This window comes from Mobula birostris, chromosome 25 (assembly GCF_030028105.1).
Source record: "Mobula birostris isolate sMobBir1 chromosome 25, sMobBir1.hap1, whole genome shotgun sequence".
NCBI lineage: Eukaryota > Metazoa > Chordata > Chondrichthyes > Myliobatiformes > Myliobatidae > Mobula > Mobula birostris.
Genome location: NC_092394.1, coordinates 30,446,616 through 30,465,198, shown reverse-complemented (window position 1 = coordinate 30,465,198; position 18,583 = coordinate 30,446,616). Strand labels below are relative to the sequence as shown.

Genomic DNA, 18,583 nt, shown 5'->3' with positions numbered 1-18,583 from the left:
AATTAAAAACGCTTGTACTTATTTTCTTCTCATGTTTGCATCAGGAACCCTTCATCACAATGTCAATCTTTAACCACTCTGTGCAAAAGCAAGCTTTATATTCTTGAAAAAAAAAGAAACTGCGGATCAGGCAGCATCCATGGAGGCAGAGGGATGATTGACATTTTAGGGGAAGACTCCCGTATCAGCACCTGTAGTGTCAACCATCCCCCTGCTTCATCAGACGCTGTCTACTCAACTGATCCAGCTATTTGTTTGGTGTGTTTTTTTTTGCTCCAGGTTATAGTTTCTGCAGTTTCTTGTATCTCCATATTCTTGTCACCTTCTATCAGACAAAAAAAATCTGTTAATTTGTCACCTTGTTCAAAATGCATTCCAGTGTAACCAGTTGGATACTATATCTCTCATTCCTGCATGCAAAAACTTATGGACTCAGCATTGTGACTTTATCTCAGGTTGCCAGCATCTGCAGTATTTTCCTGTAATTGCAAATGAAGATTCTGCTTCCATTTACAACTTCTCTAAACTAATCTTTTCCCTTCTGTTACCATCTACATTAATTAGGGTAAGTTCACTGTCAGAGATGTTGCCTTTAAATTGATGTGGATTGAAACAATCATCCTTCTTGTCATAGAGTCATACAGTATAGAAGTGCACCCTTTCCCCAACTGGCCCATGCCAACCCAAGCTTCCCATCTAAGCCAATTTACCCAAGTTTTGCCCATGTCATAGAAACCTATTGCTATTCATTTACCTGTCCAAGTACCTTTTAAATGTTTGCTAATGTACCTGCCTCAATCACTTCTTCTAACCACTCATTCCATACACTGACCACCCTCTGGATGAAAAGGATACCCTCAGGTTCCTATTAAATCTCTCTCTTCTAACCTTAAACTATGGTCTCTAGTTAATTTCAACAACTCCTGGGTGGAGGGGGAGATTGTTTGTTGATCCTGTCAATACCATTCATGATTTTATGCACCTCTATAAGCTTATTCTCCCACACTACAATGAAAAACTTCCCAACCTGCTCATCCTCTCTCGATAACCCAGTCCCATCAGTCCCAGCAATATCCTTATACTTATTCTCTTTCCAACTTAATGGCAACTTTCCTATAGTAGAGTGACCTAAACTGAACACCCTACATCCCAAAAGCAACCAACACCTTGTACCACTGCAACATAATATCTGTCTTCCAGCCTATTGCACACATCTGCCTTCTTTCCATCCTCTCTCTCTGCCTTATAAAACCTGTTCTTCTGTAACTTCAAACTCAGGAAGTTACAGATCATGATTTTTTTCTGAGCAGATGCCACCTTATCTGAGTTTTTCCATCAAATTTCCACAGAATTTTGCTCTGGACATGAACTGGAACTTGCACTTCCAAGAATGCAATATATAATTCTTGACATCGAAGTGAAAGGGATACTTGTCACAGGATGGGCAGGGAAGAGTAGGCAGAAGCAAAGATTGTGAACCAAATACATAATTATAGATTCTTGAAAGAAATACACTCCACGGATGGATGAAAGGAACTACAGATGTTTTCCAAGCATGTGTATGTTAGGGTCATTATTATGGAGATACATGAGGCTGCAGATGATAGCATCTGGAGAATGATTAAAAACCAGCTGGTCTCAGACCAGAATGTTAATCACCTCTCTGCCTCCACAGATGTTGTTGACCCACTCAGTTCTTCCAGCAGTTTTTTTTTCTCTTATATTACTTTTGTACTACCTTTGGTAAGCTGTAGGTTATTGATGAATGGAAAGTCAGTACCAAAGGACTTCAAAACAGGTAAACAGGCAGTTCTGAATGATAATAGATTGTTACCTGATGCTTGTGTGACGAACAATTAATCTGTATTTGATGATGGAAAGGAAAGGTACGTCGCATCCGGAGTTTCTCTGGGTAGCAGACGATTTCCCTCCACTCCTCTCTGAGGTGGGGAACTGCATACGAGGTAAGTTACAGCATTGGTTTGCCATTGCCTTCTGCCAGGTGAGTTTCCAAAGGGATCACCAGCTTGTAACCCAGCACCGATGGAAAGCGTGCAGGGGAGCCGGCTGGATTCGAACTCGGGACCTTTCGTCCCAAAGTCCGACGCTGATGCCACTACGCCACCAGCCGGGTGTATTTGTTTCTTTTATAATCTTTTTATTGATTTTCAAATGTACAGACATAACAACAGTATTAATACAGAGAGATTGGGATTACATTGTTAATAATTGACATACACAATTAAAAACTACAGATAATACAAGTATATTTGACCTCCCAAACTCTTAGAATGATTGAACATGGTAGAGGAAAAAAAAGAAAAAATATCAAAAAAAAACCAAAGTAAAAAAAAACACTAAACTAAACTGAACCAAAAAAAAAGAACTAATACAAACAAAACATATCAAGACTAGGCTGATATGTTACATCAAATACATCATTAATGTTGTTAACTCTGCTCCTCCATCCATATACCATAGGTTAATAAAAAGTATTCAGAAAAGGTCAGACTACATCATATGAAAATATTGAACAAATGGCCTCCAAGTTTCTTCGAATTTAACCGAAGGATCAAAAGTAGCACTTCTGATTCTTTCTAGATTCAAACATGATATAGTTTGGGAAAACCAATGGAATGTAGTAGGAGGATTTTTCTCTTTCCAATTCAATAGAATGGATCTTCTAGCCATTAATGTAACAAATGCAATCATCCGATGGGCTGAAGAGGATAGAGAACTATGTTCTAACATTGGTAAACCAAGAATTGCAGTCATAGGATAGAGGTTGCAAATCAATATGCAAAACTATTGAAATAATATCAAAAATATCTCTGCAATATTTTTTTTCAAAAGAGGGCAAGACCAGAACATATGAGTCAAAGAAGCTACTTCAGAATGACATCTGTCACAAACAGGATTTATACAAGCTAGTTTATCTTTAGACATGTGGGCCCTATGCACCACCTTAAGTTGTATCAACGTATGTTTAGCACGTACAGAAGAAAAACTAACTAATTGAAAAATTTTCTCCCATTTCTCTATAGATAATTGAAGTTGAAGTTCCCTTTCCCATTCATTCTTAATTTTATCAGATATGCCTGATTGTATTTTCATAATTATGGCATAAATAATTGCTATTAAACCCTTCTGATAAGGATTTAAACCTAATTTTTTTTCCTGTGATATCAGTTGAGTGTGAAGTCGGAAAGGTAGGAAGCATAGTATTTAAAAAGTTTCTTATTTGCAAATATCTAAAAAAAAATGGGATCTGGGCAAATTATATTTATTGGACAACTGTTCAAAAGACATGAAACAGTTATCAGAGAATAAATCATGAAAACATATTATGCCCTTCATTTTCCATATCAAAAGCTGGGTGTATTTGATGACAGAAACCATAGAAACTACAGCACAGAAACAGGCCTTTTGGCCCTTCTTGGCTGTGCTGAACCATTTTCTGCCAAGTCCCACTGACCTGCACACGGACCATATCCCTCCATACACCTCCCATCCATGTATCTGTCCAATTTATTCTTAAATGTTAAAAAAGAACCCGCATTTACCAACTCGTCTGGCAGCTCATTCCATGCTCCCGCCACTCTCTGTGTGAAGAAGCCCCCCCTAATGTTCCCTTTAAACTTTTCCCCCCTCACCCTTAACCCATGTCCTCTGGTTTTTTTCTCCCCTTGCCTCAGTGGAAAAAGCCTGCTTGCATTCACTCTATCTATACCCATCATAATTTTATATACCTCTATCAAATCTCCCCTCATTCTTCTACACTCCAGGGAATAAAGTCCCAACCTATTCAACCTTTCTCTGTAACTGAGTTTCTCAAGTCCCGGCAACATCCTTGTAAACCTTCTCTGCACTCTTTCAACCTTACTTATATCCTTCCTGTAAATTGGTGACCAAAACTGAACACAATACTCCAGATTCAGCCTCACCAATACCTTATACAACCTCATCATAACATTCCAGCTCTTATACTCAATGGCTGATGTACCAAAAGCTCTCTTTACAACCCTATCTACCTGTGACGCCACTTTTAGGGAATTTTGTATCTGTATTCCCAGATCCCTCTGTTCCACTGCACTCCTCAGTGCCTTACCATTAACCCTGTATATTCTACGTTGGTTTGTCCTTCCAATGATAGTTGGGATAGTTGGGATAAATTTGTCTAGCATACCTACACATTCATAGAATCATACAGAACAGGAACATTCCCTTTGGCCCACTTGATACCAGCTGACCAACAAGCACCGACTTTGTTTACTACATGTGTCTATCGACTATCTCCAGATACTGCCTCTTGCCTATATTCTCTTAAGGCTGCTTACAGTGGCTAACTAATCTCCTATCCTACAAGGCTTCGGTGGTGTGGTAGGAAATCATAAACCCCAATGGGAGGCTCTCAATAATGGGGAAAACATGGAAACTCCTCATGGCATCGGATATCAGGATTGAAACTGGTAGCAGCTCTTCTATCAATACCATCAGAGTTATGAATTTGGCTATTTTCTATTTGCATACATGGAAATGCTAATTAGCACCTTGGACAATGTAGTCAGTCTGGATTGGGTCCAAATTCTCAGATTTGGATACATGACACAAAAAATCTTGAGGTAAGGGTGAACTGTGGTTTCATCCCAATATGTCAGATGGGGAGATCCAGATTTTACCCCCCAGTAGAGAGACAGAATTTTTGGTGTCTTTAAATAATGCTGTAAAGGTATCAATGGATTGGCCAGATGAGTGGTGGAGTGGCAAATTAATTTACTTGTGGAAATCCTGATGAGGGCAAAGCCCACAAGGGGATGCATAATAAATGATGGATATTGAGAAGTGTGGAGGAGTATGATGAGATTATGGCCCCACAGACCTCTACAGATAGCAGAAAGTGTGGATGAGATTGATTTAAAAAAAGACTGTCAGAAATTAGAAATAAAGCAATATTGGAAATACTCAGCCAACTGGGCAGCATCTCCAAAGAAAGAATCTGAGGTAACATATTGAGTAGCTCATCATTCATCAAAAAAGCAGTTAAGAGGGATCATGGAATACTTTATTTGTTGAGGCTTGAAATATGGTGAATATTTGTTAAACTGTACAAAATCGTTGCTTGGTTCAGTGATGGAGTCCTGGACATTTCCAGTCACCACATTACAAATAGCTACTGGAGGCATTGGAGCGGGTGCAGATTTACGTCAGATCTGGAGAATTTTAAGTGTAGGAATAGAGCGACTAGGGTAAATGATAGGCTTCATGCAGAAGAGGTTGCGAGGAGATATAATTTAGATGCTTAAAATTGAGAACCTCAGACAGATGGAATGGGGAAATTCAGCAGAAGATCATAACTAGTTTTAAGGTCATTTGTAGAATCAGCTGGGTGCTTTTCCTCAACTGTGTGTCTAGAATTTGTCGCCTGAGGGAGAGGTGGAAACAGGAACTTTTTTTGGATTCAGCAAAATGATTCAGATGATTTTCTGCAATCTTCGCGCAACGGATCATGGGTCTCGGCCCGAAACGTGGACTGTTTGTTCATTTCCATGGGTGTTGCTGAGTTTTTTGTGTGTTGCTTTGGATTTCCAGTGTCTGCAAAATATCCTATGTTCATATAAAATGGGATTAGTCTGAATGGCTCCCTACCTTATTTGACACAGATTGCAGCAGTCTGAATTGCCTCTTTCTACTGTGAATTTATGAAATGATATTTTCTCCAAAGCAAAACTTTTTGTATGTTTTGTGGTTGCTGCCTTTTTTTTTATTTTGCCAAGCATTTTGATGATTTTGACTTTAAGTGGCAATACTATCACAGTAATTGTTAATTATCATATGCCATTTATCTCACAGTTGTGGTTAACTGGCAACTAATTTTATCTAGATCAACTACCCAAGCCAGAAAGGAACACTGGTTTTAGGCAAGAAATGCACAAATATTCCATCAGACAATTAATTAGTTTTTATTGAACTGACTTGTGTCAAAAATAATTTGGAGAGAAGTTTCCACTACATTTGAGCTTCCAGTACTTTTAATTCATTTGCAGTATGTTTGCCCATAAATATCATGCATGTATGATTACACCATGTATGCTGAATTGGAGAGGCTCATCTGTTAATGAAGTAATTTAAGTCAGTTGCCTGTACTTAACCCAAGTAAGATTTCAACTCTGTGTAACTTACTAAACAGAAGTTTCTTCTAGCGCGGAAGTAAATCTTAAGAGATTAAATATTAATTTTCCATTTTAACTCAGCAAACCCTGTTTAATAATCAGTTGTTGTCTCAACATTTCATTGTGGACTGATTCAACATTAGAGCAATATCATTGTGAATCTGTTTAACTTTCAAGAACCCATGTGAGATTAGATGCTTTTCCCTACAGATAGAAACTGATGTTATCCATTTTAGTTTAAGTATATAAATTAAACGTTTTTAAGGATGGTAAAACTGATCTACATTACAAAATTCATTTGTGTGCAACCTACAGAGGATTGATTTAGCCATTTTAAATGAAGCTTTCCACATTAGTGCAGTCAGAGACAAAATTAAAGTAAATCTTGAACTGACTTACAAAATGAAAAATTTGGCTTTATTTTTTGCTTTCCTTTCTTGTCACATCTTGTTTGAAAAAGTTAGCTACAGTTTTATGTTACAGGACAAGCTTTTGGAGGGATATTAGACTGTATTTCAACTGCACACATTTATGTAGTTCATATGTAGCTGATCATAGAATAATAATTTGATATTTGTTAATATTTTAGAAAAAGATAAACTTTCCATTCTTAAGTTGAAAATACAGGCTGACAAGTAAATTTATAGAGAAATAGCAAGTTGAGTGCTGCCAAGCTGCCTCTCTATACAGCTTCTGGAAAACTGTCAAAATCTTGTACATCTGAAACTTTGTTCGTAACCCCTGATCTATAACTGAAAGGGTTAATTGGTTCTGTAAGCAACGCTTGCATTACAATGAAGAATATATTAACTTTAAATTTATAATTTTATAAAATGTTTTTTGAGAAGTTTTTCTAGATTTCAGCAAAGGCAGAACCACAAAAGCAATTAGTACTTACTGATTGTAATGTAACTTTGTTCCAGCATTAATATTTTAGGTGCCTCTTTTATAATTGCCTGCACACCTTCCTTTCAGCATATCAGGCCACATTTCGCACCCAAGCAACCTGCTCCACTTTTACAGTTTGACTAAGTATGCTGTGACTGCACTGACTGATGGACTTCGGTATGAACTGGGTGACCAGAGTAGCAACATTCGTGCCACAGTAAGTCCAACCTCGATATCACAAGTTAACGATCACCTTAAAGTTCATCCCTGTTCTTGCGAAGACAAAAAATTCCCCTTAGCATATTTCACCATTCGTGGCGATTTTGCATTTCCACGCCTCTCTTCCTTGTGCCTCAATTTTCCTTCTCCTTTATGTGTCTAACAATGCTGTATTGTAAAGGGTTAATCTTCGTGCTTGTCGAATGTCTCACCACCGTGGCTTTGAGATTACCGTGAGAGTTGGCCAGGGCTAGAGTGGTTGGACTGGAAGCTGGCTGTGTTTTGCTTGATGCGTGAGTGTGTTTTGGAACCTGTTGAGGGAAAGAGAGTGGGGAAGGAATGGAAATTGCTGGGAGGGGGTCGTGTGGGTCCGGTAATGGCGGACAAGATAAGAGGCGGGGTTGAGGGAAAGAAAGTGGAGAAGGAGAGGGATAGAGACTTGGGACCAGAGGTAGGCAGCTGGGGAGAGGTGGATTATTGTGAAGGGAGAAATAAAGGGAATGAGGAGGTAGTGAGGGGTCGGATGAATAAAAACCAAGACAAAGGGAATAAAAGAATAAGAAATGATAGTGGAGAAAGCTCTGAAAGTGAGGAAGATGAACAAGCTCAGAGAGGAGGTGTTGTCATAATTAGGTTTAATGAGAAGGCTCAGGGACATATGAAGAAAATGAACCCGTTTGTGCTAACAACAACTCTGACAAATAAGGTAGGGGAAATAGTATTTGCAAAAGTCCTTAATTATGGCAACTTATTGGTAAGATGTGCGAATGAGGAACAACTTGAGAAAGCACTCAAACTAAAAGAGATAGGAAAATGCAAGGTGGAATACACTGGGAGGGTGGGAGCACAAAACAGTGGTTGTAAAGGAGTGATCACGGGGATACCAATGAGTATAAATATGGAGGAGATAAAGAGGAATATCAAAGGAGGGAAAGTAATGAATGTTCAAAGACTGAAAACAACAAAGGAGGGAGTGAAAAAGGAAAGTGAATCAGTATTGATTGAATTTGAAGAAGAAAGAGTGCCAAGGAAGGTGTTCCTGGGTTTCATGAGTTACCCAGTAAGGGTGTATGTGCCAAAGCCACTGAGGTGCTATAATTGTCAAAGGTTTGGACACGTGGCTAAAAACTGTAAAAGGCAGAGGAGATGTGCTAGATGTGGGGGTGATTATGAATATGGAAAGTGCGGAACAGGAGTTCAACCAAAATGCTGCAATTGTGGAGGAGCTCATAATGTTGCATAGTGGATGTGCGGTTGTGAGACGGGAGACTAAAATTCAAGAAATAAGAGTGAAAAGAAAGATCACTTATGCAGAAGCTGTAAGAATGTCAAGAGAACAGAATAATGTTCCTAATGAACAGGGAGCAATAGGGATACGAGAGATGCAACGAAGAACAAATGACAGGATTTATGTAGACAAAAAGGCTCTAGTAACATTCATTGCAGGAGTGATTAATAGTACTGCTGAGGTAAAGTCAAAAAGTGACAAAATTCAGCTGGTGGTAAAAGCAGCAGTAAACCATTTAGGGTTAGTAGGACTGACATGGGAGGAAGTGAGGGAGAACCTCAGTAATCAGTCAAGCCAGGAAGTGTCATGTGTTGGTTAATACTAATTATGGTGATTCTTTTACAATGGAATGCAAGGAGCTTACTGGCCAATAGCCAGGAATTCAAGCACTTTATTAAAGAAATGGTTGTAAAACCGGATGTAGTGTGTATTCAGGAAACTTGGTTGAAACCAACTTTAGACTTTGTGGTATATGGGTATACAATGATAAGGAAAGATAGAAATCTAGGGGGAGGAGGGGGTTGTGCTATGTTAATCAAGCAAGGTATACCATATAGGGTACTGGAAAAAGGAGATGATCAGGAATACATAGTGGTGGAAGTGTGGGAGAGAGGGGAGGGAGTGGTTATAATTAACTACTACAATCCATGTAAAAGGTTGGATTTGGACAGCCTATTAAAGATACAAGGACAAAACAGACATAAAGTAGTGTGGTGTGCAGATTTCAATGCTCATAGCACAATATGGGGGGATCAGATTACAGATCCAAATGGAAAGGTAATTGAAGATTTGATGGAAGAAAGGGATTTGGTGTGTATGAATGATGGTAGCGGCACAAGGATAGATATAACAACAGGAACTGAGTCAGTGTTAGATATTACGTTAGTGTCTAATACCTTGGCTGGCATTAGTAACTGGGGAGTTTGGACTGCTTCAACAGTAGGCAGTGATCACTACCCAGTTTTGTGTTCAGTGGGTGAGAGAGTTGAAGTAAGACCAGGTGGCGGAACCCCAAAGTGGGTGTTTGAAAAAGCTGATTGGGGTAAGTTCCAGAAGTTGAGTGAAGAAGGGTTGACAAAGATTGATATTTCTGGAAATGTAGATGAATTAAACAGTCAGGTGACTTCAGCAATTATCATGGCAGCAGAAGGATCTATACCTAGGAGTAAAAATAGGATGAATAGGAAACTGGTACCATGGTGGACAGAGGAATGTTGTCAGGCTGTAAAAAACAGAAATAGAGCATTCAGGCTAGTTAAAAGAACCCATAATATGCAGCATTTGGTTCAATATAAGAAAGCACAGGCAGTGGTGAGAAGGACTATACATCAAGCTAAAAGGGCAAGTTGGAGGAGTTTTTGCGACAGGGTAGGAAGAACAACACCTGTGGGAGAGATATGGGGAATGATTAAGAGGATGGGAGGAGATAGAAGGGAATGGGAATATCCAGTAATGATATCTGAGGAGGAAACTGCAGTCTCCAGTAGGGATAAGGCTGAGATCATGGCCAAGTCATTCATACTGATACACAGTTCAGAAAATTTGTCTGAAGAAGGGAGAAGAAGAAGGGAAAGAATAATGAACCAACACCCAGGTGTGTTAAGCAGGAGGAAAGGAACAGATGATAAAATTGATGATCCATTTACATTAGCAGAAATGGTGAGAGCAATAAAGAGATCGAGACCAACCTGCCCAGGGAAAGATCTGATATGCTCTGTGATGCTTAAAAAGTCTAGGAGAAGGAGCGTTCTTGAAGTTGCTGCATTTTTATAACAGAGTGTGGGAGGAGGGAAGATTACCAAGTGCATGGAAAGAAGCAGTAGTAATTCCAATAAGGAAGCCTGGCAAGGATCTGTCAAAACCCACTAGCTACAGACCAATTGCATTAACATCAAGTATATGTAAGATAATGGAAAGGATGATAACAGAAAGGTTATCATATGAGCTTGAGAAAAGGGGAATGCTGGCAAGTTATCAGAGTGGTTTTAGAAAGGGAAGGAATTCCATGGACTCAGTGATTATGTTAGAGACTGGAAGGCCCAGGCAAATAGAGAGTCAGTAGTGGCAGTGTTCTTTGACATTGAAAAAGCCTATGATATGATGTGGAAGGAAGGATTATTAATTAAACTGCACAAGATGGAGGTTGGTGGGAGAGTTTTTAATTGGATTAAATATTTTTTGTTTGGTAGAAAAATTCAAGTTCGGATTGGATCAGAATTATCAAAACAGTACATAGTGGAAAATGGCACACCTCAAGGTAGTGTGATTAGCCCATTACTTTTCATGATTATGATCAATGATGTCTTCACAAAGGTACCAGTGGATATAGGTAGGTCACTGTTTGCAGATGATGGGGCCTTGTGGAAAAGAGGCAGGAACATGGACCGTATAATCAGGAAACTACAAGAAGCAATTGATGAAGTGGTGGAGTGGGGTTATGATTGGGGATGTAGATTTTCAGTAGACAAAACTCAATCTGTATTTTTTACCAGGAAAAGGGTTGAGGTAGGGAAGAAGTTAAGGATGTATGGGGTTGAATTAGAAAGGGTTGCATCATTTAAATTTCTGGGAGTTATATTTGATTCACGATTAACATGGGCAGACCATATCAGGAAAGTTGAGGAGAAATGTAAAAAAGTAATAAATGTGATGAGATGTTTGACTGGTAGGGAATGGGGAGCAAGTTGTTCAGCTTTGAAGAGAATGTATGTGGCTTTAGTAAGATCTGTATTGGATTATGGAAATATAGTATATGGATCAGCAGCTAGGTCTCTTATAAGGAAACTGGATGTGATTCAGGCTCAGGCCTTGAGAGTGTGCAGTGGGGCTTTTAAAACGTCACCAGTGTCAGCCCTACAGGTAGAAATGGGAATAATGCCTTTGGAACTAAGAAGGCAACTGATGGCAAACTACTGGGCTAACTTGCAGGGGCACAATGATTCTCACCCTACTAAAGGAGTGTTGCAGGAGTGCTGGGAAAATGGGAGGTTTCAGAGGGATACCTTTAGTCGGGTAGGGAATGATATCGCGAAAGAATGTGGAGTATTTGATCTGAGGATAAGTCCTTCAGTAGTTTATCCGGTTGTAGCTCCATGGAAGCTTGTATGGCCTGACATAGACTGGCATTTGTTAGAGGTAAAAAGGAAAGAAAGATATAAAATAGATTTGGTAAATGCATTTAACTGTCATGTGATGGAAAAGTATAGTGATTATACTCACATTTATACGGCTGGTGCGAAGGAACCTGCAACAGGAGTGACAGGGTTTGGGGTGGTCATACCAGCAAAAGAAATTGGAATCAGCGGAAGAACATCTAATAAGTTAGGGGTGTTTACAGTGGAGATGCTGGCAGTGTTGGTTGCGTTGCAATGGGTGCAGAAAGCCAGACAAGTCAAAGCATTGATATGTTCAGATTCATCCTCCATTCTAGCAAGTTTAAGGTCTTTTCACACAAGCAGTCGGCAAGATGTACTTTATGAAGTCCTTCAGTTAGTTACAAGGATTGCAAATCAGGGAGGTCAGGTAAAATTTCTATGGGTTCCAGCACATGTAGGGGTGAAGGGGAATGAGAGGGTGGATGAGTTGGCAAAGAGGGCATTAAAGAAAGAAAATGTGGAAATGCACATTAGTATCAGTAAAGCAGAGGTTAAGTGTGTAATCTGGGAAAAAGTCAACCGAGTGTGGCAAGAAAGATGGGACAGGGAGGGGAAAGGGAGGCATTTATAACAAATACAAGAGAGTGTTGCAGTTACTAGGGTAGGTAATGGAAACAGAAGAGAGGAAATTGTGTGGACTAGGTTAAGGCTGGGGCATTGTGCATTAAACGAAACATTGAAAATGATAGGGAAACACCAGACAGGATTGTGTGAGGAATGTCAGGAAGAGGAGTCAGTAGAACATGTAGTTCTGAGTTGCAGGAAGTATGGGATACAGAGAGAGATGATGAGAAATAAATTAAGGGAGTTGGGGATGCAGGAATTCACATTAAAAGGGTTGCTGGGCATGGGTGAGAGAGCACAAGTCCGGGTATTTTTAGCATTTTTAAGGGTTACAGGGGCTTTTTATAGAATATGACGAATAAACAGGAATAGAATACTAGGATGGTCAAAGATGGGAGGGTGAAGTGTAGGTGTGTGTGTGTGTGTGTGAGAGAGAGAGATTGGGTGAAGGGATTTAGAATGTATGTCTAGTGCACATTCTGGAGCAGAGGGTGGCGGTAATGCACCATTAAACTGGATGCCAACCGCTGTAAAACAAGATACAGACAGACGGACAGAGATTACCGTGAGATTGTAATATACTGCCCGATTACGCTGCGGCGGCCGTGAGGTCACCGTGGTGCGAATTTGAGAGTTTGACGAGCACAGGGCTGAGGCTCGTGAAGAGTGGTAACAAGTTATGGTTCAGTAGTTTGAGCTGGTGCTAAGGTACTTACAGCAACATCTCATTATCAATGGATTGACGAGTGGTAGGGGGGCTCGGTAGTTGTTTGGGGCCTCGCCGACCGGCTGGTCGCAAACGGCGCCGCACATCGTGTGTGAGGTGTGTGCACAGTGAGAGGGTCTCGAACTCGCCTCCATATATGTTTTAATGCTTGCTATTCTGTCCTAATAAACGAAGTTTTGTAGTTGTAAGTCGATAATTAGTTCTTTCTTTCTGCCTCAGCGAGCCGGAACAGAGAACATTTTTGTGTAAAGTAACAGTTGCACAACTCAAGTGTCCTGATCTTTTCAAATTCCATTTTAAGATTAATTTAAAAAGCATTACGAGCAATTGAGGGTGACTTGCCCCAGTACCTTTTGTTTTCTCTCTGCAGGAGATATCCAGATTCTTCCGGTTCTCCCCATTGCCTAACCAATGAAATGATAAACATTGCCGTATCAAGAACGGCAGGTTTTTTTTAATGCATAAACTTAGGTTGTATTTCTTTACTCAGATAGGCGTGCCACTGCCACAGCTCGGGGCGCCCGAGTTCAATTCCGGCACCCACTTGTACGTCCTTCCCGTGGAAGCATGGGTTTCCTCGCACCGTCCAATGACGTAACCGGTTAGTGGGTTAATTGGTCACTGCAAATTGCCCTGTGATTAAGCTGGGGTTAAACGGGAGAGTTGCTGGGCAATACGGCTCGCTGGGCTGGAAGGGACTGTTCTGCGCTGTATCTCCAAATAAAATTAAAATAAATACTGGCTGATAAAGGCAGACAATACTGTCGCTGAAATGTAACACTTCAGTTCAAAATTTCAAGTGGAGGCTGATGCAAAGCTGTTTGGGGAAAACATGAATGGAATTAAAACCCAATAAAACCAGCACAGTGAAATAAACGGGATGACCCTGTGTTGTGAACTATAATTGATTTGTGATTGTCACATGCACCAAGATACAGTGAAAAGCTTGTCTTGCATACTGTTCACACAGATCAAATCTTTACATGGTGGATTGCAGTAGAATGAAGTTAAACAATAACAGGATGTAGACTAAAGTGTATCGGCCACAGAGTAATTGCAGTGCAGGTACTGTGTACATACATCTATTAATGCTTCTGGACACATCTTCAGTGATGTTCCTGGAATCATCGGGTGTTTCGGGTCTTTCAACATCATACAACCTCCTCCAGGTGACCCAGCCGGGGCTGATCAGACCCCAGCTTGTGTCCAGATGGCTAGCTACTTATGACTCCATGGCTCCCCTCTTTTGAGCCACAGCCATCTTGAGGCCCTCCCTGCTGCATCGGTGGTACTGCGGATGGCTCTCCTCTTCCTCTCTCCCTCGATGCCCAAAATGCTGAAGGCCCTAACTAAAGAACAGGCTATGAATCCCCTACAACCAACCTCCACTGGGAGACACCTCACTCTCCATCCAGCCTGCTGACAGTTGCTGACCAGTCCTGCGTACTTGGAGAGCTTCCTTTCAAAAGCCTCCTCCAAGCTATCTTCTCATGGGACTGTCAGCTCCAGCAGCACTACTTGCTTAGTAGACTCCGACACTAGGACATTGTCTGGTCGCAGGGTGGTGGCTGCGATATGGTTGGGGAATTTCAGCTGCCCTTCGAGGTCCACCAACAGCTGCCAGTCCCTTGCAGAGGTCAGAATGCCTGCAGATGTTCTGTTGGCAGGTATTGGCTGCTCCCCAGCTCTGACAAAGGCAATGTAAATAATAGGGTTGCAAGATTGACTCTGAAGTCGAGAGTCCATCTGATTGTACTTGTGAACCATTCAGTAGCAGGGCAGAAGCTGTCTTGACCCTGGTGGCATGTGCATCCAGGCTTTTGTACCTTCTGCCCAATGGGAGAGGGGAGAAGGGTGAATGTTTGGAGGTTACAGGAGATTCCGCAGAGGCTGGACATCTTGACCAATACGCACAAAATGTCGGAAGAACTCAGCAGGTCTGGCGGCATTTTTTGGAGGGAAATGAACAGTTGGAGTTTCAGGCCAAGACTCTTCATCAGGACTGAAACATGAGGAGTGATAGGTTTGGTTGAGGTACAGTATTTGATTATGCTGGCAGCTTTACTGATGCAGCAAAAAGTCCATGGAGGGGAGGCTGGTTTCCATGATGTGCTGAGCTGTGTCCACAACACTCTGCAGCCCCTTGTGATCAGATACAGAGCAGTTGCTGTACCAATTTGTTATGCATCCTGATAGGATGCTTTCTATGTGTATTGATAAAAATTGGTAAAGGTAAATGGGCACATTGATGCACTATCAATTACTCCAAAAGACTGGAAGTAGAGGAAATACTGGAAGGCTTTTATTAACAGTAAAATGGACCCACGTCCGTGCTGAATATCTGTCCTGGACTGAGGGAGGAGCAGTGACACAATCGCCTTTATTCAGGGGTCTGTGGGAGGAGCAACAGGAGCAGTCAGCAGAGGGGTGTGTCCAGGCATGTCCAGACAGGTAACCCAGTTACAACCTATATACATGGTTTCCCACACACATGCTATATTTCTTTAGCCCAGTGAGCAAGTAGAGATGTTAGTGAGCTTTTTCTAGTCTACAGTCAGACCAGGACAGGCTATTGATAATGTTCACTGTTGGGAACTGGAAGCTCTCAACTTCATTACTAGGCTCCTTAAGGTTATCATGGTGGGGATAAACTCCCACTACCTATGATATGCTCCAAATGGTGTGTGTCTCAATTTGCTTCTGACAACCTAGTCTAGTTACTGGCCTTCATGTGTGACTTAGCTCCTAAGCACAGTGGAACAGTTTCTACTGACAGAAGAAGGAGCAAAGGCGTGTTACAAGTCACTTCAGGTAGATGGCAGCTCATAGAAAGAAGACTCTGATCTCAGACCTCCACTGCCTTGTGGCTAGACCCACTCATGGCGGAGCAAACCCGGACGAAAAATTTGGAGCTGGAGAACCTAAGAGTCCTGCATTGACTTCAACGCTGACTGGCAACTCGTGCAACGCCACAGGTGCCAAACTGTATCGGTCTCTGCCGTTCCTTTGGATCCATCAGCTGCGTGGAGAGGGGGAGCCTGCTGCAGGGGCAACAGCTTGCTGTCCATATCGTACTGCCTTGGCTTGCGTATCACGTGTACAGCTAGGATGTAATATACGTGGTCAACCTTGACCAACGGAGGAGCTCAGCAACCTCAACACTTGCCAACAGGGCCATGTCTTCTTGAAATCAATGACCAGCTCTTTTGTTTTGCTGATTTTGTGTGGGAGAGTGTTGTCATGACACCATGTTACGAAGTTCTCTATCTCCTTCCAGTACTTACAACTCTTCATTATTTGGGATACAGGTCGCTACAGTGGTCTGATCTGCAAACTTGCATATGGGATCTGCCCCCCTAGTCATGGGCGTACAAGGAGTAGAGTAGGGGGCCGAGGACATAACCTTGTGGAGCAACAATGTTTTGCTGCCTATCTTAATGTTGATCAGGAAGTAGAGGATCCAGTTTCCGTGGGAGGTTTTGACTTCCAGGCTCTGGAGTTAGGTGATGAATTTATTTTAAATTATAATATTGAGGTTGGAGCTGGAGTCTATAAATTATAGTCTAATGTAGGTGTCTTTACCACTCAGATGCTCCACAGGTGAGCGTAGGACCAGGGTGATGACATCTGCCAGTGGTAGGCAAATTGGAGTAGGTTGAAGTTGACTTGAATTTCTATGGCAGGGGTTCCCAAACTTTTTTTTTAATGCTATGGACCAATGCCATTAAGCAAGGTGTCCGTACCCCAGGTTTGGAACACCTGTGCTATGGTCTCATTGTACAAGGAAATTAACAGTCGGCCGTACAAACATATTTTGTGTATTATACTTCATTTTTAGGTACCATTTAATTCATAGGTGATGTTTTGACTTGCAGAAAAAGAAGACTGTGTGTAAAATTTTCCACCTTGAGGACAGGATCTATGCTGACACAATGATTCTTCTTCTTTGGGGCTCTTTCTTTGGGGTTCTTCCATTTCATGGATGTCTGTGAAGAGTAAGAATTTCAGGCTGTATACTGTATACACTCTCTGATATTAAATGGAGCCACTGAACCTTTGATCAGAGGAGTGGATCATAACATATGTCATGCACCTGCATAAATGGGCATAAACAATCCCCAGCATTATTAAGAGAGTGCCGGGGTTTCTGTTCACTACAATCCTATTACTAATATCGTCAAAGACCAATTAACATAAGAAATAGGAGCAGGAGTAGGCCATCTGGCCCATCGAGCCTGCCCCACCATTCAATAAGATGATGGCTGATCTGTCCGTAAACTCAACTCCATTTCTCCATAACCCTTAATTCCCTTACTATGTAAAAACCTATCTAACTATTTCTTAAATATATTTAGTGAGGAAGCCTCAACTGCTTCCCTGGGCAGAGAGTTGCACAGATTCACCAATCTCTGGGAAAAACAGTTTCTCCTCTTCTCCCCTGAATCTTGAGACAATGTCCCCTAGTTCTAGTCTCACCTACCAATGGAAACAACTTTCCAACTTCTATCTTATCCATCCCTTTCAAAATTTTGTAAGTTTCTATAAGATCCCCTCTCATTCTTCTGAACTCCAGAGAGTATAGTCCCAGGCGACTCAATCCCTCCTCATAGGTTAACCCCGTCATCCTTGGAACCAACCTGGTGAACCTCCTCTGCACTGCCTCCAAAGCCAGTATATCCTTCCTCAAGTATGGAGACCAGAACTGCACACAGTACTCCAAGTGCGGCCTCACCAGTACCCTGTATAGTTGCAGCATGACCTCCCTGCTCTTGAATTCAATCCCTCTAGCAATGAAGGCCAACATTCCATTTGCCTTCCTAATAACCTGTTGTACCTGCAAGCCAACTTTCTGTGACTCATGCACAAGCACTCCCAAGTCCCTCTGCACAACCGCATGCTGCAATCTTCCACCATCTAAATAATAATCTGCTCTTCTATTATTCCTTCCAAAGTGGATGATCTCACATTTACCAACATTGTATTCCATCTGCCAGACCTTGGCCCACTCACTTAACCTATTTATATCCTTCTGCAGTCTCTCCACATCCTCTGTACAATTTGCTTTTCCACTCAGTTTAGTGTCATCAGCAAATTTTGCTACGCTACACCCAGTCCCCTTTTCCAAATCATCAATGTAAATGGTAAACAGCTGTGGGCCCAGCACCGACCCCTGTGACGCCCCACTCACCACTGACTGCCAACCGGAGAAACACCCATTTGTACCAACTCTCCGCCTTCTATTGGTTAACCAATCCACTATCCATGCCAATACACTTCCTCTGACTCCATGCATCTGAATCTTATTTATAACTCTCATGTGCGGCACCTTATCGAACGTCTTCTGGAAATTCAAGTATACAACATCCACCTGTGCCCCTGTATCCACTGCACTCATTATGTCCTCAAAGAACTCCAGTAAGTTTGTCAAACAGGACCTGCCCTTTCTGAATCCATGCTGCGTCTGTCTAATGGAACCACTCCTTTCTAAATGTTTTGCTATTTCTTCCTTAATGACAGTTTCAAGCATTTTCTCGACTACAGATATTAAGCTAACTGGCATATAGTTGTAAAC

General features: G+C 41.4%; 1 protein-coding gene across 1 annotated transcript in view; it reads left to right on the top strand.

Annotated features, from left to right (window-relative positions):
• dhrs11a (dehydrogenase/reductase 11a) overlaps positions 1-18,583 on the top strand; it is a 107,389-nt gene that overhangs the window by 74,899 nt on the left and 13,907 nt on the right. Inside the window, exon 4 of the mRNA XM_072242885.1 lies at positions 7,146-7,275. Within this exon, the coding sequence (XP_072098986.1) occupies positions 7,146-7,275 (130 nt within the window). The remainder of the gene's footprint in view (positions 1-7,145; positions 7,276-18,583) is intronic.